Here is a 25,445-nt window from a genome sequence, read left to right on the forward strand (position 1 = left end):
CCGGTCCGGGAAGATCCCGCATGCCGCGGAGCGGCTGGGCCCGTGAGCCATGGCCGCTGAGCCTGCGCGTCCGGAGCGTGTGGCCCGCAACGGGAGAAGCCCGCGTACCGCAAAAAAAAAAAAAAAAAAAAAAAAGAATACATGGGTGGGAAGAGACCCTCCTGTCCTGCAGGTATTTTTGGAAGCCAAAAGATTACTGGTACCTGTAAGAAAAGGTGTGTGTGTGGGAGAGATAAACTGACATATTCTACATCAAATAGAAGAAACTAGCTTTATAATAAAAACAAATGAAACCAAATCATTCACTTAAGACAGTGCTTCTCAAAGTTTCGGTGCATCAGATTCCTCTCAAGGGCTGTTAAAACACAGATTGCTGGGCCTCATGACCCCCTTCCCACGTTTCTGATGGGGTGGGGCCTGAGAATGTGCATTTCTAGCAGGTTCCCAGGTAATGCCGATGCTGCCGGTCCAAGGACAACACTTTAGGAACCATTGCACAGGGTTCACCTACATAAAATTTTTGAAGATTCCAAATGGTGAGATAGAGGAACTGCGGACCAAAACGGAGAGCCGTGATTATGTCAAGGAACCAGCAGATGGACAGAAGGTTGGGGTAACAGCTGTTCCTACAGGTTTTAGGACAGATTTCACACAATTTAGTTATGAGCAAATGTCAGTGTTATTACATCCCTGCTATATGGACCACTGGGCTACTACAAGCAGGGGAAGGAGGCCTCTCCAAGGCCAAAGCTTTCTCTCTTGATAAGAGACATTATAGAAAGCAGAAGTGGTTGATGGTCTTTCATAGAATATATACAGAAAGGAAATAAAGTCTGCTAGAGATCTTTAGATTCTTTTTTTTTATTATTTTTATTGGGGTGTAGTTGATTTACCGTGTTGTGTTAGTATCTGCTGTACAGCAAGGTGAATCAGTTATACATATATCCAGTCTTTTTGTTTTTGTTTTTGCTTTTGTTTTGTTTTTGTTTTTTTTCGGTATGCGGGCCTCTCACTGTTGTGGCCTCTCCAGTTGTGGAGCACAGGCTCCAGATGCACAGGCTCAGCGGTCATGGCTCACGGGCCCAGCCGCTCCGCGGCATGTGGGAGCTTCCTGGACCGGGGCACGAACCCGCGTCCCCTGCATCGGCAGGCGGACTCTCAACCACTGCGCCACCAGGGAAGCCCTCCAGTCTTTTTTAGATTCTCTTCCCATATAGGTCATCACAGAGTATTGAATTGAGTGTTTGCAAAGCAGAAATAGTGTCACAGATGTAAAAAACAAACTTATGGTTACAAAGTGGGGGATAAATTTGGATTGACGTATACACACTACTATATATAAAATAGACAACTAATAAGGACCTACTGTATAGCACAGAGAACTCTACTCAATACTCTGTAATGACCTATATGGGAAAAGAATCTAAAAAAATGGGGATATTTAGATTCTTGATGACTGTCAGCTAGGTAGATAAGCAGCTTCTCAGAAGAGGTCTTGATCTGATTAAAATCCATCAGAAAAATGCCTATGAATTTCATCAGGAATAATAATTTCTTTCCAGATAGAGGTTGTAAATCATAACATACTAAAAAGGTTCTGCCTCAATCAGGTTTAGAACTGTTTTTTTTAATAGAATACGCCAGGGGATGCTTGTTACTGAGGTCATGGGGACTGGTAAATGAATGAATGAATAAGGCATGAATGTAAGCAAGGGAAACCAGAATTCATCACTTCCTTCTAGTTTCAAAAATTATTTGACAAACTTCTTTACCACAAGCTATTTAAATATTGAGTTATCATGGACGTTCTGACGATCTTGTCCTGGATTTGAGAACTGGTGTGTCTCTGTATGCAGTCATATAGGCACCAGGGTTTAAGTTATTTAGCATTTTGATTTGTTAGAAAGAAAGATAATGGGGTGAAATCTCCAAGTTTGAAAATGACATTAAGTTCTTCTAAGTGACCAGAGATGGATTACATAAAGAGCTACAGACTCATTTCCTGTGGGCAGGTGAAGTGTAAGGAAATGAATTCAGGGAATAAATCGTTAGCAAGAGGGTTATTATCTTAAACACAAGAAAATTATCTAGGGGTTAATGATCTAGGGGTTATGACCATTGTCTAGAGTCAGTGTGAGCCTGCTGCCAGGAAATCAGCTAAGTGCAGGTGCTTGTTGGGAAAATAGTAGAGCAGAAAACCCGGCATTATTTCTCCACTAAACTACTAAATAGATGTGAAGTCTGAGGTTCTCTGTTTTTCTCCTCATCGGTATGCTTCAGGAAAGACAAGAGAAAAGAATGTTAAGAAAAATTCAACAAATCACAGTGCTAAACATTTATTAATTGCCTGATATGTACAAAGCATCTTATCCAGTAATGGGGACACCAAAGCCATTCATTCTCAGTGGCCTTGCACAGGTTACAGAGTCTCCACTGAGAGTAGTTTATATGAACCATTTAGCTAACATGAAAGCAGTTACCCTCATAAACCATTCATTGCAAGTGAGGAAAGTGAGAAGGAGGTACTTCTCTGGGCTTCTACCAAAGGTTAGATTTTAACTGTCTAAATTCTGCCTTATGAAGACACATTATTGTTTTAAAAGAAGCAGAAGCTACAAGTGGAGAGTTTAAAAATTACAAAACTGTAAAGCAGAGGTTGAAAACCATTTCTGAAAAGGGCCCAATAGTAAATACTTTCGGCTTTGTGGGCCAGATGGTCTGGGTTGCAACCCCCCAACAATGCAACGGGGAAACGAATGAGCTTGGCAAGGTCCCAGGAAAACTTTATTTACAGAAATTGGCATTGGAGCCCTCCACTGCCGGCCAGGGAAGATGCTGAGTCCAGTGTGGCAGTGGCTATGTCTGGGACCGTGCAGCCTCCTGCTGGGGCAGGCGGAGGCCCCAGCTCCATGGAGCTGCCTGAGCAGAGCAGCTGTATGCAGTGCTGTGTGGGCAGAACCTGGTGTTGGCGGGAACCATTTTCATCATCCTGCTGGTGACTGTAGTCCTTATGGCATTTTTTTTTTTTTTTTTTTTTTTGTAGCAAATGGATCACTATTTCTCACAAGCACTTTACATTAACTTGGATTCTTTCTAAACGTTTATCCAAAACAGTGTAACAAAATAGTAGGTAAGAGTTCATGCAGAAAAACCCCTTCCATCCCACCTTTTACGAACTGCAATCCCTTATGGCATTTTGTGTCTACAAGCCCATTCGGCACCAGGGACAGCCCAACAAGCAAGTCCTCCACAAGCATTTGGGAACAGAGTAAGTTCTGTTACACATGGGTTAGTGGAGAAGTTGGAATCAGAACTTTAGTGCTTGGAAATAATCTTTGGTCTGGGCAGTTGGTAAATGCTGAATGATTTAGAAAAACATCTAGCCATTATCTTATCCTAACCCTGCAATGCAAGCATTTGGCCACGGAGTCTGCTTCTCAGTGTTTCTTTTTATATGTGGCTGTACTTGTTAAAAGTAAGACCTGAAGCTCCAAGGTTCAGTGTAAAGATGGAGTACTCACGAGAAAGAAAGCATAACTTGGTGAGTGGTGTAAAAAACACACCGGAAAGGACTAATCATTAATGTTTCAAAATATGAAGACGAGGAAGACCAAACATGTAGACATTCCCTACTTTATAACTGATCACAATGGGTTGAGAACCACAAGTGTTTTTAATTATCCCAAGTCGGCCTGGATACTCCATTTGCAAAGCAGCACCCGCTGTGGGGAACGTAGGCCGCCATTCCTCACGCTGCTCAGAGCTCTGTGCTCAGATGCCCACACTGAAGTCGGGCTCACACCAGGTAGGCCTTTGGCCATGGGCACCCTCGGGCTGGGAGGCTCTGGGGGTGACTGGAAGTGTTAGCAGTTGGCCCGGCTGAAAAAGAACTCGTCCTGCTCAAACACATTGATCTCCTTGTCCTGCACTTAAGTCTTGCCAGCCCATGGCCTAGACGTCAGGGCAGCTTTTCCCATCTGGAATATTTTCAGCCCTGGGTGGGGAGGGCGCAATAGAATTGCGTGTTCACCATACAAGGCCGAGTGGCGGGTGGGTGTGTGTTTACACGCATTTAATTTCAGCTTTGAAAATGCTGCTTTTCCTTTGCACTGTTAGTGAACTGGATTTTCCCCCCATGGAAATGATACTTTTGTGCTTACAGTGTTTATTTTATTTTAAAGGTGCTAGACTTAACTTTGTTATTAAATTAAAATGCTTGTGAGCCTGCGCGTCCGGAGCCTGTGCTCCGCGACGGGAGAGGCCACAGCAGTGGGAGGCCTGCGTACCGCCAAAAAAAAAAAAAAAAAAAAAAACAAAAAATTAAAAACAAAAAAAAAAAAAAAAAAAAAAAAAAAAAAAACAATTAAAATGCTTGTCTTGTTTGTGCTCCATTTAAGCAAAGCACTGATATATATATATATGTATACATTATTTTTAACAACCCGCGCTTAATGTGAAATAACTGATGTGGGATACTGTAGCTGTTTGACCTAAGGATTTTGCTTGTAACCCTAGCATTGAGGCACTGAAACGTTCACTGTTCTGTGCTTTTGAGCAAAATATCAATTAAAACAAAAGTAAAATCTTAAAAAAGAAAACAACAGCAACAACAACCAAAAAAACACACAAAAATAAGCAGTGGAGGATTTGGCCTTCAGGCCGTAGTTACCTGACCCCTGCTGTAGAGAATGGCCAACAGGTGCATCATGCTTTTGACTCAGCATGCAGGGAACATTGGAACCTCACTAGCCCCAAGAGGATACTACTGCTGAAAAATAAATTAATGATTGCTAAATTCTTATTGAGGAAAATAAGAGACATTTGAAGCACACTTCCAACGTGATTTCTCTTTTCAAAGGATGGATCTTACTGTGTTTGAATCCAGACACTTAGTGACTCCAAGACCAAAGTATTTTATTCTCCTAAGAATGCACTCATGCAGCCTTTTGTCTTCAAACAGCCAGCTTCCCAATCGCACATGAAATTGGACAGCTAAACTCTAGACTCTCTTCTAAGCCCCAATCTTGGCGGTTGGCACAAATTCTGGCCTTTTTATTTCTATTTGCCCTTTTGAAGCAACTCTGTCATTTATCTCCTAAACAGATGTTGCAGTCGGGTACCTTATGCCTAGCTCCAAAGATTGGCATATGGCTCCATCTAACCCATTGTCACCTTGTGCTCAAATCTGCAGCAGGAGAAGCTGGAGTAAGGTGCTCTCTGGCAGGCAGCTGGGGCCCTGGGGATCCAGCACCACATCTCCTGTAACGTGGTGAAGCTCCAGGGGAGAAGAGGAAAGGCAGCCAAGACAAGTCTGCCAATTCCTGGATTTCACAAGTTTTCTCCTGGGAGCGCTTTTGTTTCCTTCCCTGCTTCTAACTTGAATTGACTGAGAAAAAAAGAGGAAGGGCCATTGAATAAAGGCACTCACATTTGCCTTCTAATTTTGTTCCGTAGGAAACGGGCCACCCACAGTGTTGGCAAAAGGAAGGGCAGCCAGAAGGACCTTCGGCCCCCCGATCTTTGGATCCATCATGAAGAAATGGAGATGAAAAATATTGAGAAGCCATCAGGCACTGACCCTGCAGGAAGGGACTCCCCCATCCAGAGTTGCCAAGACCTCACGCCAGTCAGTCACAGCCAGTCAGAGACCCAACTGGGGAGCAAAAGCACCTCTCATTCAGGTAACTTTCATCTCTCTGGCATCAGGAAAAACATCCCACTCTGAACCCCACAAAGGAGCTCTTGACTCCCTCTTTTGTGGATTTACCCTTTCCACTAATTTGCACATCATTTACCAACAGTTAAAATAATCTGATGTAAATTTGGTTGATTAACTAGGTTTACTTTCTATTCCATCATCATGTTGACTGCCTTTTATAACTGTAATGCTTCTTGAAACTTCTAAGTAAGAGGTGATGCAGTTGGGACATTGAAATGTGAAGGCTAAATGAACTGATTGTTTTTTGTTACAGCTTGAACAAAAGTTTTGTCAAGGCAAAATCTGAAGCTATTTTAGTTCTCTATGTCTGTGAAAAGTTGATTTTAAATTTGCTGTCAATTCCTTGCTTTAAAAAAAATCACTTCAGGGACACCTGAAGTCTGAAAACGTCAACTATTCTGTTACTTTACCTTGATTACTGTGGAGATCAACTGTCATCCCCATGCAATCACATTATATGATCACTAGCCTAGTCTAATGGAGTCTCTCTGAAGGCTCTGTTGGTGTACAAAGTGATCTGATGAAAAAAGCCTGCTGTTTAATGATGTGGTGCAGAACAATCCATGTCTAGGAATAACTGAGAAATCCAGAAAGTGGTTGTAAGATATTTCAGTTTATGTGGGTCCTTATAGTTTCAAAATGCTTACGGGGAGTAGAATCATCAACCCAATACTCTCATCAAAAAATCTCTTGGGGGCTTCCCTGGTGGCGCAGTGGTTGCGCGTCCGCCTGCCGATGCAGGGGAACCGGGTTCGCGCCCCAGTCTGGGAGGATCCCACATGCCGTGGAGCGGCTGGGCCCGTGAGCCATGGCCGCTGAGCCTGCGCGTCCGGAGCCTGTGCTCCGCAACGGGAGAGGCCACAACAGAGGGAGGCCCGCCTACCACAAAAAAAAAAAAAAAAAAAAAAATCTCTTGGTCTACTCATGATGTGTGTTTATAGAATGAGTAGCTGTTTTAAACCAAATTAAATATTTTAACTGTTTGAATGTGTAACTGGTTGATTAGACTTTCTTGCAGAGCTGTTTAAACAAGGACTTTACCAGTTTTCAATCATGAGTTGCATATTCCTTTTCTAGACCTTAAATAATATCTCAAGCAGTGTCCCTAGCTTCTGTCACTTTCAATTATCAAACTATAATCCAGTTCCATTAAAAAGTATAATATGAGATTTAAATTAAAGATTCTTTTCCCCTTATGGCCAGTCAGGCTTTAGGATCTGAGCACTGGGGGTCACAATTTGTTTTTTTCAAATCCCCCAGCACCTTGGAGGAAAATGGAGTGGTAGTGTGGGACCGCAGGAGGGAGGAGCATACTCTGTTTCAGAAACACCTTTACCCATTCTTCCTACCTATCTGCTCTTTCCGGTTTTGTGTGGGGAAGGAGAGGGAAGGTAAAGAAAAGATGGGAGGAGAAAGGCAAGGTGGAAGGGAAGAAAGCACAGTTTGAAGTTCTTCACTAACTTTCTGGGCACATGGGCTGTCCTCATGTGGCATCCAAATTCTCAGTGTCTTATGAAATACAAATATGAAGTCTTTATGAGACCCTGTGGGATGCCTCCTCTGGCCAATTCCATAACCTGAGATATCAAGTCAGGGCTTAACCCTCTCCCACCAGGAACAGGTCTACCTGTCAGCCTCACTGGTCCTCCTGTGGGTCATCTGCGCTTACGTGAATTCCAACAAGAGGACTCAAGCCCGGTCAACTTTCCAAGTACCCACTTGACCCAGAGGAAGCTCCTGTAGCTTTGACAGGTCAAATGATGAGAGAGCTTGTAATCCACATTGTTCCTCTCTCAGCCTTGCTTTCTTCAATTACCTCTTTCTCTGTTTAAATAGACACAGTGTAGACCAGCAAGCCTGCTGCCTGAATAAGCTTCTACCCAGAGAATGAATGAAAGCTTCTTTTGCAGGAACCTCAACAGTCTATAGGCGTTCATTCTTGTAGCTTTGTACCATACTGGACATCAGGAGGCGAGAGCACCTCTGCCTCTCAGTGGAGGAAATAAAATTGTCTCTCAGCCCTCAGAAGGTTTCACTAATGATTTCTAGGATTCCTCCTTCTTGATTTTTCCCCTTATCATTTATATGCTCAGATGACATTTGGGGTCAGCAAGACAAGTTTTGTTGTCTCTTACTAAGTCTTGAGAAAAATTTAACTCCAGATAATGGCTGTTTTCTTCAGAATGAGAGGATACTTGTGCCTATTTGTCTTTAATTTGAGGACCTACTTGCCAACTCTATAATAACAGGGAAAGTAGCACTCGAAATCCTGTTTGTTAAACTTGACAGTACATGAAGTATTCTCTGGGCTGTCGTGGTTAAAAGGACAAAACTCTGATTGGAAGAATTAATATTGTTAAAATGGCCATACTACCGAACACAATCTACAAATTTAATGCAATCCCTGTCAAAATATCCATGACATCTTTCACAGAACTAGAACAAATAGTCCTAAAATTTATATGGAACCACAAAAGACCCCGAATTGTCAAAACAATCTTGAGAAAAAGGAACAAAGCTGAAGGTATCAGGCTCCCTGACTTCAGACTATACTACAAAGCTACAGCAATCAAAACAGCATGGTACTGGCACAAAAACAGACACATAGGTCAATGGAACAGAATAAAGAGCCCAGAAATAAACCCACACATCTATGGTCAATTAATCTACGATAAAAGAGGCAAGAATATACAATGGAGAAAGGACAGTCTCTTCAATAAATGATCCTGGGAAAACTTTACAGCTACATGTAAAATAATGAGATTACATTTCCTCACACCATGTACAAGAATAAATGCAAAATGGATTAAAGACCTAAATGTAAGACCAAAATGTAAGACCTGAAACCATAAAACTCCTGGAAGAGAACATAGGCAGAGCACTCCTTTACATAGATGGTAGCAATATTTTTTTGGACCTGTCTCCTAAGACAAAAGAAATAAAAGCAAAACAAATTGGACCTAAATAAATTTAAAAGTTTTTGCAGAGCAAGGAAAAATAATCCAAAAAATTGACAAAATGAAATGACAACCTACCAAATGAAAGAAATATTTGCAAATGATATTACCAAACAAGGGGTTAATATCCAAAATATATAAATTGCTCATACAATTCAATGTCAAAAAGACAAACAAACAAACAAGCAACCCAATCAAAAAATGGGCAGAAGACCTGAATAGACATTTTTCCAAAGAAGATATACAGGTAACCAATAGGCACACGAAAAGATGCTCAACATCGCTAATTACTAGAGAAATGCAAATCAAAACCACAATGAGATGTCACCTCACACTTTTCAGAATGGCTATCATCAAAAATTTACAAATAACAAATGTTGGCAAGAATGTGAAGAAAAGGGAACCCTTGTACACTGTAGGTGGGAATGTAAGTTGATGCAACCACTGTGGAAAACACCAAGGAGGTTCCTCAGAAAACTAAAAATAGAACTGCCATGTGATCCAGCAATTCTACTCCTGGCTATTTATCCAGAAAAAACAACAGCACTGATTTGTAAAGATACATGCACCCAATGTTCATAGCAGCACTATTTACAATAGCCAAGGTATGGAAGCAACCCTCATGTCCATCAACAGATGAATGGATACAGGAGATGTGGTATACATATACAATGGAATATTATTCAGTCATAAAAATGAATGGAATTCTGCCATTTGCAGCAATGTGGATGGACCTAGAGAATATTATGCTTAGTGAAATGAGTCAGACAGAGAAAGACAAATAGTGTATGATATCACTCATTTGTGGAATCAAAAAAATAAAACAAATGAATGTATATAGCAAAACAGAAACAGACTCACAGATATAGAAAACAAACTAGTGGTTATCAGTGGGAAGAGGGAAGGGCGGAGGGGCAAAATAGGGGAATGGGATTAAGAGATACAAACTACTGTGTATAGAATAGATAAGCAACAAGGATAAATTGTATAGCACAGGGTACTATAGCCATTATTCTGAATAACTTTTAATGTAGTATAATCTATAAAAATACTGAATTACTATGCTGTACACCTGAAAGTAATATAATATTGTAAATCAACTATACTTCATTTAAGGAAAAAAAAGACCAAACTTCATGTTAATGAATCATATACTTTTTAGTGATACATAGTGTTCAGAATTTCAGTTTTATTTTTCAGCAGATTTTTATTAAATGTTTAAATCTGCATATATCACTCTTTCTTATTATTTTTTATGACTCTTTAGTATGACATTTTTTAGAATTATAATAAATTTGTATAGAGACACCTAGCTGTACTTTTGAAGAATGTAGTTTATTTCCTGTGTTTTTATAATAAGATTTAATATCTTTGGGGCTTAAGTACAAGTTGCAAAGATTGTGGTACATTCATACAATTAAATATTATGGAGCTGTTAAAAATTATATTACTGACTTATTTATTGACAGAGAAAGGTTTTTATGTTATTTTATAAAGAAGGCTACAAAACAGTATGTATAGTATAATGCCATTTTTGAAATAAATATATTAATATATACTCTCTTGCTTTCATATATACATACATATGCAAAAATTATAAATAAAACAATAATGGTTCTTTCTGGGTAATGAGGTTATGGTAAATTTTATTAATGTTTGTACAATGAGAGCATATTGATTGGGTCACAAAAAAAGTAGATATTATTATTTAAAACATCAATGAAATGAAAAAGGCATTGGAGTTCCTGGCTAGAAATGAAGTGTTGCGTCATTAATACTCAGGAGTATTGTTTTTCTTTTAGGTCAAGACACAGAAGAAGCAGGGAGCTCCATGTCTACCCTGGAGAGGTCACTGGCTGCACGCCGAGCCACCCGGGCCAAGCTCATGATTCCTATGGATGCCCAGTCCAACAATCCTGGTGAGTAACAATTGGTATCACAATGGAGCAGTCAAGTGCTTTCTGTTTGTATCTTTTCTCTATCAATTATCAAAACCTAATTAGAGTTTTCCCTGAACTTTCTGGGCAAATGGACATAATGAAGAGTGAGTAAAATTATATCATTTATATTTGGAAGTTAGAACTTTCACTCTGTTATTGTTGTATTTGTTGTATGCAATCAAATGATCGGTCTATTGGCAATCACTTGATACATAGAAATACGAATTGATATACAAAGAATTGAAATTTTTGTCATTATTCATCTTATTCTAATGACCACCTTCATGGATTTTTTATCTTTTTTAAAAGGTCCAATTTTCAGACTTAAATAATCTAGTACCCTTGAAACAAATATTGAGATAATCACTTACTACCTCCTACTTGTTAAAGTTTTCTGTCATACTCCCACATTCACTGAAGATATTAGTATCTGGGAATCACTTCCTTTCCAATTACCTCAATGATCAATCTTGGTAATTACAATATCCATGCAGATAATCCATCTGATGTTAGTTCCTTTATATTCTCTGCAATATTAGCTCTCTCCCACCTCAGTCCATCAATTCCATGTCACCCACTAAACCAATAATTGTACCCGCTGCAGAATGTCAGTTTCTATCATCCCTTTCTCTAGCACTGTATTACTTTCTGCCACTTATTTTATTGCCCCCTTGCCAACAATTCTTCAATCCCACTTGGACCTCCAATCCATTAACTCCGCAACCTTCCCATGGTCCCTCATCTTCCTCATGTCTTTCCTTCCATCCAAACTCAACTCCCATTCATCATCAATTATTACCTCCAGTTCCTTGCAAACACCGTCATCTCCCTTGGTTCTTCTTCCCTATCATACTCACCTAAAAAAACTCAACCCTGATTAAGTCAGCTCCTCTACCAACATCGACCATGTACCCTAATAGCTGAATTTATCTGGAGAAAAACACATAACCTCTTTACTGGGTATTTATGACCACAAATCCAAGGTGAGCTGTCATCTATTTGGAAATGCCACTCATTTCTCTTAATCATTCATTGTCTCACTTTAAAAGATGAATGTCTTATATCTATTCTTACTTTTCTGACTCCCGATACCTCTCTCCTTTCCCCACTCCCATCTAATAAGCATGCTTCTTATATCACCAAGAAAAGAGAAGCATTCAAAAATGGCATCCTTATCTACCCATCAAAACGAGTTGATCTGTTTCTCCTCCTATGTAAGGCCAGCTCTTTCCCTTGAGGACATCCATTCATCCCCACTTAGGGACTCTTCTGTAATTATCTCTTCCCTTTTTTGCATCATCAGTTTCCCTTCCTACTGATAACTCCAATAAGCATATAAACATTAACTCATAACTCCTGTGTTAAAGCATCTTCCCTGGAACCACTTGCCCTTGCATGTGAAGCCCATTCCTCCCCTTTCCTGAAAAATTCTTTAAAAGTTTTCTATACTTACTTTTTCCTCTTTTAATCTTCCTTATTAGTTTTAATGACATTTCCACAGTCCCTCTTTACTGAAACCATGGTTGCCAAGATTATCAATAATCTCCACATTTTCTTACCAAATGGTCAATTCTCCAATGCTCAGCAAAATTTGACGTAGCTTCTTACTGTTTTTTCCTGGAATGCTTTCTTCACTTGAGTATAGTATTCTAAATGCTCCTGGTTTTCTTCCTATCCCCCTGGCTGCTCCTTTTCAGTCCTTTACTTATTCCTCCTTTTCTTCCCAATCTCTAAAAGTCAGAGAGTACCCTAGGGCTCAGACTTCAAGCTGCTGTCTTCTATCTACACTAGCTTCTTAGATGTTGTCATCTAATACCAATGTACCACTTAAATGCTCACGAATCCCAGATTTTATCCCTAGCTTACTCTCTACCTGAAATCCACATCAATTTCCATATAAAATATTGACTCACCTTCTCCAAATGACTATCTAATAGGCAAGCCATGTATGCTCCAAATGGAAATCTTGCCCTTCCATAATTCCCTCTCCTCAACTCCAAACTTGATCCTCCTATTATTTTTCCCATTCAATACATCCATTTTCTGGTCATCCATTTACTCTTGTTAAAAAACTCTAGCGGCTTCCCTGGTGGCGCAGTGGTTGAGAGTCCGCCTGCCGATGCAGGGGACACGGGTTCGTGCCCCGGTCCGGGAAGATCCCACATGCCGTGGAGCGGCTGGGCCCGTGAGCCATGGCTGCTGAGCCTGCGCGTCCGGAGCGTGTGCTCCGCAACGAGAGAGGCCACAACAGTGAGAGGCCCGCGTACCACACACACACACACAAAAAAAACTGTAGTTTCATACTTCTTTATTCTGATTTCCTCACATCCCAAATTCAATCTTTCACCAAATCCTATAGTTCTTGCTTTCAAAACCTCTTCCAGATCTGACCACTCCTTCCCATCTCCACTGTTCTGACCTTATCCACGCCACTACCATCTCTTATAGATTATAGACTATAACTGTAAACTTTGTAACTGTTCTCTTTTCTTTAGCTCTTGACCCTACATTATCTACACGGCAGCTTTTCAATATATGAATTAGATCATGTTATTCCTCTTGACTTCCCATCACATGTAGAACAAAATCCAGTGATATTACCATGTGCTATAAAGCACCAAGTGATCCAGCCTCTGGCATATCCCTCACATCGTCTCCTGCTACTCTTCTCTATAATCTGTTTCAGCCACATAGCTCTCCTCTTTGTTCCTTGGACAATAACACACATCCCAACTCAGGGACTTTTCAGTTACTTGTCCTATATGCCTGGAATCTCTTTTCATAGACGTTTACTTGGCTTTTCCCTCATTTTATTCAGGTCTGTATTCAACTGCCACCACCATGAAAGAACATAGATCTTCCCTGACCATTGCCTAATATCGTCCTTGGTCACTCTCAACCCTTTTTATTCTGCTTCAGTTTTCTTAATTAATGTATATAAGTATCCTACTTGCTTTATTGTGTTTGTTTATTATTTGTTCTCTGTATTTTTTTTCCACAGAAAGCATGTTTTAGCTTTATTTATTATTATTTTTTTAATTTAAAAAAATTTTTTAACATCTTTATTGGAGTATAACTGTTTTACAATGGTGTGTTAGTTTCTGCTTTATGTTCTCTGTATTTTAGTGAGCTCTATGAGGGCAAGGATTTTGCCTGCTTTCATCACTTCATATCCTCAACACCCAGAACAAAGGTTGGCGCATGGTAGGCACTCACTCGATACAATTTAGACAAATGAATGAACTAACGGTTGTTTCTTTCTACCTACTGTATGTCATGTTTCCTCTGTGTTTCAATATAGCTCTCAATTTTACTATAATAAATGTAAAAACTTACATGGAATTGATAATAAATGCCAACTGTTCACCTCATGGGGTAGATACTATTCTTATGCCTATTTTACTAATAAGAGAACTGAGGCTTGGAGAGTTTAAGTACCTAGCTTGCAGTCACACAGCAAGTAAGTGGCAGAGCCAGAATTTGGACTCAGAAGGACTGGCTGCAGAGTTCTGCTCTCTTAATCATTATGCTTCCAGCTGCAGTCCTCTGTGAAGCTTTTGTCCTTTTTCTTTCATTCCTTTCACCACATAGAGAGACACTGTGCACTTAGCTGCCTCTATTTTTTTTCCTTCCAGTCACTTTCCTCTTGTAACTAAGTTTATCTGTGCCAATTTTCTGTAGCTTTCTTCTTAAAGATCATTGAGTTTCAGAATCTTTGTGGGCCTTTCTCTCCCATATATAACTTCCTTATCTAATAAGTTCCCACATCCCATTGATTTTTTTTTCTTCCACAACATCCTTTGAATCCCTGGTTGTATTCCCATTCCCAAGAGTCCTATTTTTATTCTCCTCTTTATGGCCTCACACCTGAACTGTCAAAACAGTTTTAAAATTAATCTTCCTCTCTGTTGTGTCTTCTAGACTTCTTTGTATCCTGCTTGCCAAATTTCTTCCTAAAACAGCTTAAATATGGTATTTCACTCCATAAATTTTCCCAATGGCTCCTCACTGCCTTCTAAGAAAAAACGACAAACCCCTCAGCATACCAGATTTAAGTCTGCATTTCTAGTTTCCTATTGCTATGTTAGACGCTTGCCAGGCCAGACTAATCACCAGTCCACAAACATGCATTGCCCTTTATTTGATTTTCCCTCTGAATACCTTTTTTCCTTTAGGAATGACTTGGTAGCTATCTCTAACAAAGTTCTATGCATCTTTCAAAGACCAGAGAGAGATTGATGCTTTCATAAATTCTTTCCTCTCTGATTATTCCATCCAGAAATGAGGGCTTCCTTTCTCATGTTTGAATGGCCTTTCTTTTTAACGCTTGTGAGGCATTAATTCCATATAGTCCTGCCTCATATGCTTAGCTATTCAAGTCCAAATTTTCTCTCCTCTAACAGATCGCGTATTATGTGATAGGGAGGGAATGTATCTAATTAATCTTCATAGACACACATTGTATAACTCAGTACCTAGCACAAAATTGGTACTTGATAAATATCTGTCAGGACTTCCCTGGTGGTCCACAGGCTAAGACTCCACGCTCCTAGTGCAGGGGGCCCATGTTTGATCCAGGGAACTAGATCCTGAATGCTGTAGCTAAGACCCAGCACAGCCAAATACATAAATAAATAGTAAAAAAAAAAAAAAAAAAAAACAGTTAAATAAATAAATAAATATCTGTCAAATGAATGACTGGATGAATAAATAAATGTATTATAAGAATGCCTTGTGTATACAAATCAATTTTCACTGCAAAGTAAAGGAGCTGTTACAGTGGAGGATTACTGGACTGAATGTCAATATTATGACATAGTATGAGTGTGCATTGTGTTTGGTAATTGCAATCATTGTTGCTTTTGTTGTGGTCATCCATTTACAGTGCTTGGTGTCAGTCTATTTATCTCTTGTAAAAATAAAATACAGTGTGTGTGTGTGGAAAAAAAAAGAATGCCTTGTGTTTATAACACATCAGTGTTTTAGGGCTCTTTTTTTAGCAGTTATAGATAGAATAAAATAAAATTTCTGGTATACTAAGGGCAGTTAAAGTTGTTTTCATTAGACAAGAAAGGAAATAATGTGATTAGAAAGAAAGAGGAATGAAATGAAATCTAACAAGCATTGAGAACTTCTAAATATTATTCACTTGCTAACTACCTTGCTAATTATTATTTCATTTAATCTTCACAATATTCTTACGTGGTGAGATTATCCTGATTTTACAGATGGGAAACAGAGACTCAAGCAGTTTAAGAAACTTACTCCAGGACACACCTGGGCAACCTCTGAGCCTCTATGGTATACTGCTTTTCTAAAGATAAAGATGCCTTATATTATTTATATTCATTTTTTTTAACATCTTTATTGGAGTATAATTGCTTTACAGTTGTGTGTTAGTTTCTGCTTTATAACAAAGTGAATCAGCTATACATATACATATGTTCCCATATCACCTCCCTCTTGCGTCTCCCTCCCTCCCACCCTCCCTATCCCACCCCTCTAGGTGGTCACAAAACACCGAGCTGATCTCCCTGTGCTATGCAGCTGCTTCCCACTAGCTATATCTATAGTACCATGTTCTATAAAATGGTAATTACCAGATAAAATGTAAACTACCTGAAGTGTTTTTTAGTTCTTAAAACCCACAGGAAATGGTATTTAATTTCACTGAAGTACAAAATCTGTATCTAAGAATATACTTCATGGTTGAAAACATTATGTGGCATATGCTACTTCTTATCCCTGAACACACTTGACAGCTAAGTAAGCTGATGCCCATGAGACGCATACCAGCTGATAATATAGGCAGGAAAAGACCCCGGATATTCTGATTTCCCCAGTCGAGTGTTGTTTCCTACAAAATGGTAGCAAAAAGTGAGTATTGTTACAATGGCCAAAGAATTATTTTAAATGTTTTTCTTACTAAAAATGAAATTAATTACAAGAAATCAGAAGCATCAGGTATAACTTTCCTTAATTTTTCAAGGATAAGTAAGAATCGTATGCTGGGTTTCCAGGAATCAGACTGAATAGAGATTGGAAAACGAGATGTATTAGCAAGTGCCTCAGGAATAACACCTGTGAGGGTAAAGGATGCAGGATTACTGGGAGGGAGATATTGAACTGACGATGCAGTTTGATGGAGGCTTCAGCTGACCCTGTAGGTTGCTGTAGTGCTGGAATTGTCCTCTGTCTTGTCCCAAATGAGGTGGGAGGGGAGGGGCTGTTCTATAGTCTTTGATGCAGGCTGCTCCTAGGAAGTAAGGTGTAACCTTGGGTGAGCAACTTCTTTGCTGAGAGCAATTTCTGGAGACATGAAGATTTTCTTACAGTTTCAGTATTTTATTACTCGATGGAACCTAACTATTTGTTTGGCCTTGGAAAGATTCCCTTTCCATTTTCAACCGGTATTTTCTTCTTCTGTAAACTGCAGAAGAGGTGAGGAATCGGAACTAGGAAATATGTAGACAGAAGCGGATACCCTGTAAGATCACATCAGTTGTACAATTTTAATAATTTACTGTATGAGAGTTTTGCTGAGTAAAAGCCTCTTGAATTCCATTTTTTTTTCCAGTTTTTTCTTGCCTAGTAAATATTTGAGGGAAAAATGTAAAATTCGCCTTTAAAAAAAAGAAATCTCGAAAAGTTAAACTAGAGGCTATTAAAAAGACTGAGGCAAAGAAAAGCATACAGTTTTGCTTTGGGGATAGCTTTGATGCTGCTATGCCTACTGGTTTGGGGGCTTTCTAGAACATTCACTATGAGAGTCAACTCTTTTTTTTCCCATTCCCACTATCTGCTTTAATCACTTGACTGCAGAACTCAAACTCAAACAAAGAAGCTATTGAAAAGTAAAATAAAGCCGCATGAGAAAAAGCAAGATTTTAAAAACTGGAATTCTCGTAGCTTGAGGTGCTGTATTACCAGAGGTTCTCTTGTGCACAGATGGACACTGGGAGGGACGGGCCTATGAAAGGCCAGTTTCCTAACCTCTGAAATATTTGATTTCAAATCAGAATCTTTGTCTGACACCTTACGTACATGGTGTAAGAAGCCAGTATCTTAAGACTGGTCCCAGCTCAATGGGCTTCTGGAACATTTATTCCTTCACCTTGTGGATTCCCGCATCTGACCAAGAATGCTTCCTTAAGAGTAATAAGTGCAAACAATTCTTTTAGTACCATAAACACAAGTGCATACAAATTTTCAGCTCTTCAGAACTGTGGGAGCTGTGGCAGGGTTCAGAGCTCATTTAAATTTGCATTAGAAATGATATCATTACCTAATATATGTTTCCAACCAATATTTGATAACTTTATTAAGATCAGTTTTTATTCTTTGAGTCTTGAACGCTATATTTCATTCCTTCTGTAGTATTATGAATTTCTGCAGAAGGACTATTTTTTATGTATCCCTGTAATTCCCACAGTGCTGTGTAAATGACTTTGTATAACAGTTGTTACTAAATATGGGTTGAAAGCACAGAGGTTGTTTCTTGATAGTTCTACAAGCAAATGATCTTTTATATAAAGTTTGTTGATTAGTAATTCCACTGGATTATCCAAATCAGCAGGTCAGTAAGATTGTGCAGACATGGTCAAAACATGGCCTTTAAGTTCAAGATGGTACATAAGAGGAATACAGAATTGTGTTTTTAGGGAGGATTTTACAAGGCAAAAAAATAGCTTGATTATCAGAGATATAGTAATAATCCAGAAGGGACCTGACAGAGAGTTGGTGGAAGAATTTTGAATGATGGAGTACAAAAGGTACTCTAGCTTTTAGAAAGGTTTCCTAGAGCAATATGAAAAATAAAAAATCCCTTGCTTTTTTTTTAAAGTATAGTTGATTTACAATAGTGTGTTAGTTTCAAGTGTATAGCAAAGTGATTCAGTTTTTTTTAGATTATTTTCCATTATATGTTATTACAAGGTATTGAATATGATTCTCTGTGTTATACAGTAAATCCTTGTTGCTTACATACTTTATGTTCAGTAGTTTGTATCTGTTAATCCTACACTCCTAATCTGTCCCTCCCTCCCTCCCTTTCCCCTTCGGTAACTATAAGTTTGTTTTCTATGTCTGTTGAGTCTGTTTCTGTCCTGTATATAGATTCATTTGTATTATTTTGAGATTCCACATATAAGTGATATCTTATAGTATTTGTCTTTTTCTGTCTGACATATTTCACTAAGTATAATATTCTCTAGGTCAGCCATAAAAAAATGAAATATTGCCATTTGCAGCAACATGGATGGACTAGAAGATCCCTCACTTTTTCAGATTTATGTCACCCAGTTCTTCCTTAATTCCTAACATCTTAGAGGGTTCTACAACAAAACGCACTATCTTTTCTTCCAGGATCTTTCTCATCTGAGTCAAGTCTTTTGGGAGGTCTGGGGTAACTTATAAAAGGTTAAAGCAGATGGGCTCACAGTGTCCTGGGAAAGTCACTGGTCTGCAGAGAAGGAAGCTGTGTGATGCCTCAAGCTCATCTCAGAGGAGTCCTCTAGCCCCAGATCAGAGTCTCCTTTTCCTGCAGTCTCATCTGTCTGATGTCCTTGGTGTCAAAATGTACTCTCAGATGTTCACAACTATTTCAGATTTCTGGACTTCATAGCCATATCTCATTTGAGAAGTGAGCGAAGGTTGTAGGAGGCTGTAAGGGTCTTAAGGTTCACTGCTCACATTTGCTCTTAGGACGTTTTCATAGCTGCCCTGTGGCAGTCACTAGTCCAGTCACCTCCACATCGTATCTCATCTTGTAAAGTGTGTGAAAACCACATGAAAAATGGGCTGGCTGGATAGATTTAGATAAACTAAGGGCCTTCCCTTAGCTCCTAAATGACAGAACCAGAATTTGAACCAGGTTTGATCTTATAATCATAATTCCAGTTATTTTCTTCCTCCAGAGAAAGAACTTTTCTTTCTAATCTCATAAATCTTACAGTGTCATACTTCCCTCAGGTTCAAATTTGAGTTAAAAAACACTATTTAGTTTCCTCTAACTTAATGTATTGTACTCCTCTTTCAAATGTAAGATGGTATTTTTTAATAGAACTAATTAGCATTTCAGTAGAACTATAATGGCAATAATTGTCAGTATCTTTGGAAAAGTTTGGCTTATATTTTAAGTGGTCATATTTTTTAAACTTTTACTTATTTTTAAACAGTTTTATTGAGATATAACTTATATATATATTATATATATATAACACTGTACGTATTTAATTTATACAAATCTACTAAGTTTAGATATATGCATACACCCATGAAACCATCACCATAATCAAAGCCATAGACATATAAGAAGGTTGTTTTAACAATACTTCCTATTGAATGGTATTCAGCTCAGTCTTGGGGCAGATCTATAGGAGCCCAGCAGATTAATATCAATAACGCATATTTCCACAGTGCTGACTCCTGACCCCTCACCCTGCTGCACTTCCATGTGGATAATCTCTTTAATCCTCAGAACCACACCATAAAGTTGGTACCATGATCATCTCCACTTTACAGATGAGAAAACCAAGAAACAGAGAGCATATATACCCTCTCAAGTGAATGTATAGTTATCCACTGCTGCATAACAAATTACCCCCAAAATGTAACAACATAAAACAGCCATTTCTTTTTCTTCAACAGCTTCTGAGGGTCAAGAATACAGGAGTGATTTAGCCAGGCAGTTCTGGCTCAAGACATGACTCCTGGCTTCCTCCAGAGTGAATGATCTGAGAGAGAGAGAGGGAAAGAGAGAGAGAGAAATCTCATTTAACCTAATTTTGGAAGTGACATACCATCACTTCCGTTGCATTCTTTGGTCACCAGACCAACCCTGGTGAAATGTAGCAGGAAACTCCAATAAGGATGTGAAGACATGAAGAGGGAATCAGTGGGAGGTATCTTAGATACTGGCTGTGACATTTATTCACTACCAAGTGGCAGAACTGGATAGTGAACCCAGGCAGTTTGACCTCAGTGTTTGGGCTCTTTACCACTATGAGCAGATACTGACACACCATTGTAAAGCAATTATACTCTAATAAAGATGTTAAAATATTAAAAAAAAAAAAAAAAAAGAATAACTGCAGAACACGTCATTGTGAATGTTCACTATTTTCCTAAAGGTGGAGGTTGTGGATACTTGTGGCGGCCATCCAGTGACAGTTGCTTGTTAAAGGACACCTGAAAATGTGAAGGAAATTAGAATATTTATCAAGGGCTATGGACACTACATTTCCAAATAGTCCAGAGTATATATCGGCCATTGCCAGTATAAAGAGATGGTAAAGAGAAGCAGAATGAGAAATCATTTGACTTAAACTCTTTGCACTTCAAAATATTATCTTTACTCTTCTGTTTGTCCACCTCTCCTCCTCAACAAATCTCTCAAACCTGTCAAGTATCATGATGAGAAATCTCTACAGAGAGCTTTATTTCTTAAAATTGTAGCTTTAAAAATAAAATCTCTACTTTAGATTTCCTATGAGTCACGTTTAGTGCTAACATTTTTAAAAATGTTGTAAAAGTTTTTGAATATCAACATGCCCTGTTCAGGGCACTAACTGATTTGGTGAGGGAATTTCCACTTGAAAAATCTTTGTGTGTCAGTATGACATATAAATTCAATTGTCAGCAAGCTGTGTCAGAACAGACTTCTAGTCATAGTTGGCCACAAAGCAGAGATTTATTGAAAATGCTTGATGATATCGCTCTCTGAGCTGTTTTACATAAACAGAGCAGTGCAGTGAATGCCTTGAATTGTAGTGTGAGGGTGTGTGTATGCGTGTGTTTCTGGCTCTCAAAACTGACATGTAGAGGGGAAATACCAAAATGCACTTCAATGCACAGTGTTGGATCCAACTTATTTCCGAATGATTAGTTTCACAACAACAGTTTTATAAGTAAGGGTACATGTCTGTGCCGTTTTAGAAATGAATCATGGATCAAAATACTTCAAAACCAAAGCTTTGGAATACTGACTATTCTATTTCATGTCAGGGTATAGAAGAGTGAGAATTTCTGAGGTGCAGAGACATACAACCGATTTATATTTTTTAAAGAACTTTTATTATCTGCAAGCCTTTTGTACCCAGGTCAGTAGTCAAAATGCAAAACTCATGAAAAGTAAAACTTCTTTTCTTCAGTAATGAAAGACTTGGAACTGGAATATAAATTTAGTCTCTTGGGTTCTCTCAGCTTTCTAACTTATACAGAATCTGTGGCTTGCCAAATTATTTTATGTTTCTCTATTCAAATTTATTCATCTCGAAACAGGAGATATTTACGACATTTTTTTCCTAAATGTATTCTAAAAGATTGGTTAAATTCACATAACAATATTGATTAGAAATGTGCGCAGTTTGTCAAGTGGATGCCTTCTGCATCTAAGGGAGACTATCATTGTCACATTTATTTATGATTAAAAATTGTCAACACAGGAAAGCCTTTGCAGTTTGGCAGTCAACCTTAATGACTATGCAGCGATCTCATTTTGATCAGTAAGATGTGTGAATTCATTAAATTAACTGCTTCAGAGACTGAGATTTTGAGTTATATGAATACAGACTTTATGTTATTATATGACTCTTATTTACAAATGTATTCAAATCTATTATTATTATCATTATTATTACTATAGTAACATAGTAACTGTACACATCAGGAGACTAAATAATACATCAAACCACGTAAAAAGTCTCCAATGGGTTAAAATGACAGATTTCTAAATATTATTTCTAGAAAATCTTTCTTATTAACTCACTTGAAAAATATGAAGTGTCTCCAGCACCATACTCTGACAGACACAAAGACTATAAAATTATAACCTTTTCCTTTGGGGAATTTATAATTATTTTGGCTAGTATCTGATTTGAGTTTCTGATTCTTTTTAAAAGTTTCCTTGTCATTTTATTTCTTTTCCCTTTTCTAAAGTCTGTTCATATGTTTGTATAGCCACAATTTACTCTTTATAAAATATTTTATAGATTATAAAGCATCTTCATTTATGATGCTATATATCATTTCATAGTCTCAGTTTTTCATTCGAGTCCTCCCAAAAATAATTTAGAAAAGCTTTGTATCACCACACACAGTTTTAACTTAACATTTACAATATTATAAGTTAAGTATCTGTGAAATATGTAATTTTTCTGGTATTCCCCTCTTTCAAATAAAGCCAAAAGTATAAAAATACCATAGCAATTTGATACCCACATCATCCATTTACAAAATACATGAGGAAGCTCCCCTTTTACAGAGAAAAGTTGTATCACTCATTTTTTCCTTGAACTAGTACCTACAATTCACTTTCCCCACAGTATAATACACAATTGTCATCTGTTTTTATGATTATCTTTTGTCTATCATCTATCTTATTTCTTTGAAACATAATATTTTTATAAACTGAGATGTTAGATTTATATTATAAACTTATGTGACCACAGGTTTTTAACTGCTAATTATTTTTCTTCTCGGTGTGTTAACATTACAATTAGTATTTCTGCACAATTGTATATAAAATAAGATTGTGTTAGAATTCTATCACTTAATGACATGAAAGATGCTTTTTTTGTGCAACTAATGCATGTATTCATGGATGAACATTACTTACTGCATAAATTCTATTCCGATGTTTTCTCTTATTGATCTAAACATTGAGAAACCTTGTTTGCATTAAGTATGAGCAAGTGCAATAACAATGAGATTTTTATAGCAATCATTCAAAGATTCAAACTCCTTCCAAATTACATGCCAGAATTATTCTGTGAACTCTCATACAAAGTTACTTTTAATAGTATTTCAGTAAACAACTAGATAATGTCTTCCTTCAATTTTTCTGGAAGTAAACGTTTTAGAAACTACCTAAATTTCAAAGATATTTATTACTCATTCAAGTTACTTACTTTCTAATTTTCTAGGAGATACAACAGTAAAAAGCTTTACTAAGACTTACAAAGTAATTATAAAATACATATGCAGATTTCTTTTACTTAGAGGTACTTTGTGTAATACAATATACTAAGACAGGATTGGAAACATTGAAATATCACTTATAGCTTTACTAACATAATTTTTTGAAAAAATGTTTTATCCCATTAAATGATTAATATGTATTTTTATTCGATTCAGATAAAACATCCATTACTTAACCCACTTCAAAAAGAGTTAGTCTTCATTGTCAAACCAGTCAGTCAAAACTTTTTATCTGAAAAAAACCCAACTTCGTTTTTCAATTAAACATGTTAATAGGCACTTTAAGAAGTGTTGTAAATAAACTGAAAAATAAATTCTCAAATGCAGTTTTAAGAGCCAGTTTACTAGAAGCACTTTTTAATTTAAAGTATTATGTATTTAATGTAATTAATCTGTATTTTTAAGTTAAAATGTTTTTAAAATCTGTTTCTAACTAACAATAGTGCAAGATAATCTGTATCTTGATGATGAAATTACTTTCGTAAGAGGGATGTGATTAAAAAAAAAAAAGATTTTCCTTTGGTAAATGTACACTGCTGTGCATGCTGAACTCCAGCAATTGACATTAGGGTATAATTAAATAAAAAATCAAGTATATAACAGAAATAACTTCATTAATTTTATACACAGGACTATACTGTTGAAATTGATCATTCCAGTAGCTAGCTTTATTTTTATTTTTAGTTAATAAGAGGTAGGGAATACTAAACATTTTATAAGATGGAGATTGACAACACTTAAATATTTCATAATATGATATAATTGAACAGATATTTGAATAATGGAATGGAACAATGCTCACTAAACCTAGAAAATATTGTGTAAGATATCATCTGTGGGTTTAAGTCAATATAACTTAAAACATGGTTGGTATTCACAGAAAACATTCAGTTGCATTTAAATTAATGTGTCACTAAGTTGTACTACTATTTTGGCTGTTTGAAAGTATTTTCTTTCTACTTAAATATAAATCTTTTGTGTGATTATTTAGACTATAAGTTGCTATTCTCTCTCCAGACTATAGATCTCCAAAGCATTACAGTCTTTCACAGAATTAATAGAAAATTCCCATTTTCTTAGCCCACTCTATATAATATATTCCATTTCTGAACAACACAGTATTTCTAATGTCATCATTCTTGCCTAGGAGAAAGACTAAAACAAAAACTAAACTAAATAAAAACCAGGAAGCCTTAAGATGGCTTTATGATGGCTGATGAATCATTTCCTTGTTTGAAACCAAGAAAAGTTTTAAACCTCAGGGTAATGCTCCCTGGTAAGATTCTTAAAGAGTGAGTTGTCTCTTCTGAGGTAAGCAAGGGACTTTCTGGAAAGAGAGGTAAGTAAAGGAACCTACATGGTACTGTAAAGAACGTGCATGGATTTGAAGATGTGAAAGTGTAGCCATTTCCTTTTTGCTTGTTAGGTGGATACATAGAATTATACATACTAACGATAACATCTTTGTTTTGCAGCTGTCGTGAGTGCCATCCCTGTACCAACCTTAGAAAGTGCCCAGTATCCAGGAATCCTTCCATCGCCCACGTGTGCATACCCCCACCCGCAGTTCACCCTCCGGCCTGTGCCGTTCCCTACACTGTCAGTGGACCGAGGTTTCGGAGCCGGAAAAAGTTAGTGTATTGCATCTTCCTTTCTTTTACTAAGAACAAATGAATAATACCAAGGATGTCTTGTCAAGTGTGTAGCATTTTGGTGTTCTTATCCTTTGGAAAGATTGATATACTTATGACCTGGCTACTAGAATTTTCTTTTCCAGCATCGTCTGTTTTTTTTGGACCCTATGTACATGCTTTTGGACTGATTTTCTAGGAGTCTTTCCATAGTCCATTG

The 25,445-nt window shown here is 37.6% G+C and overlaps 1 protein-coding gene across 1 annotated transcript in view; it reads left to right on the forward strand.

Moving 5' to 3' along the window:
- DCC (DCC netrin 1 receptor) overlaps positions 1–25,445 on the forward strand; it is a 948,035-nt gene that overhangs the window by 848,819 nt on the left and 73,771 nt on the right. Inside the window, exons 27-29 of the mRNA XM_028479946.1 lie at positions 5,455–5,681; positions 10,479–10,595; positions 25,070–25,225. Coding sequence (XP_028335747.1) covers positions 5,455–5,681; positions 10,479–10,595; positions 25,070–25,225 — 500 coding nt within the window. The remainder of the gene's footprint in view (positions 1–5,454; positions 5,682–10,478; positions 10,596–25,069; positions 25,226–25,445) is intronic.

The sequence above is a fragment of the Physeter macrocephalus genome, chromosome 19, assembly GCF_002837175.3.
Source record: "Physeter macrocephalus isolate SW-GA chromosome 19, ASM283717v5, whole genome shotgun sequence".
Lineage (NCBI taxonomy): Eukaryota > Metazoa > Chordata > Mammalia > Artiodactyla > Physeteridae > Physeter > Physeter macrocephalus.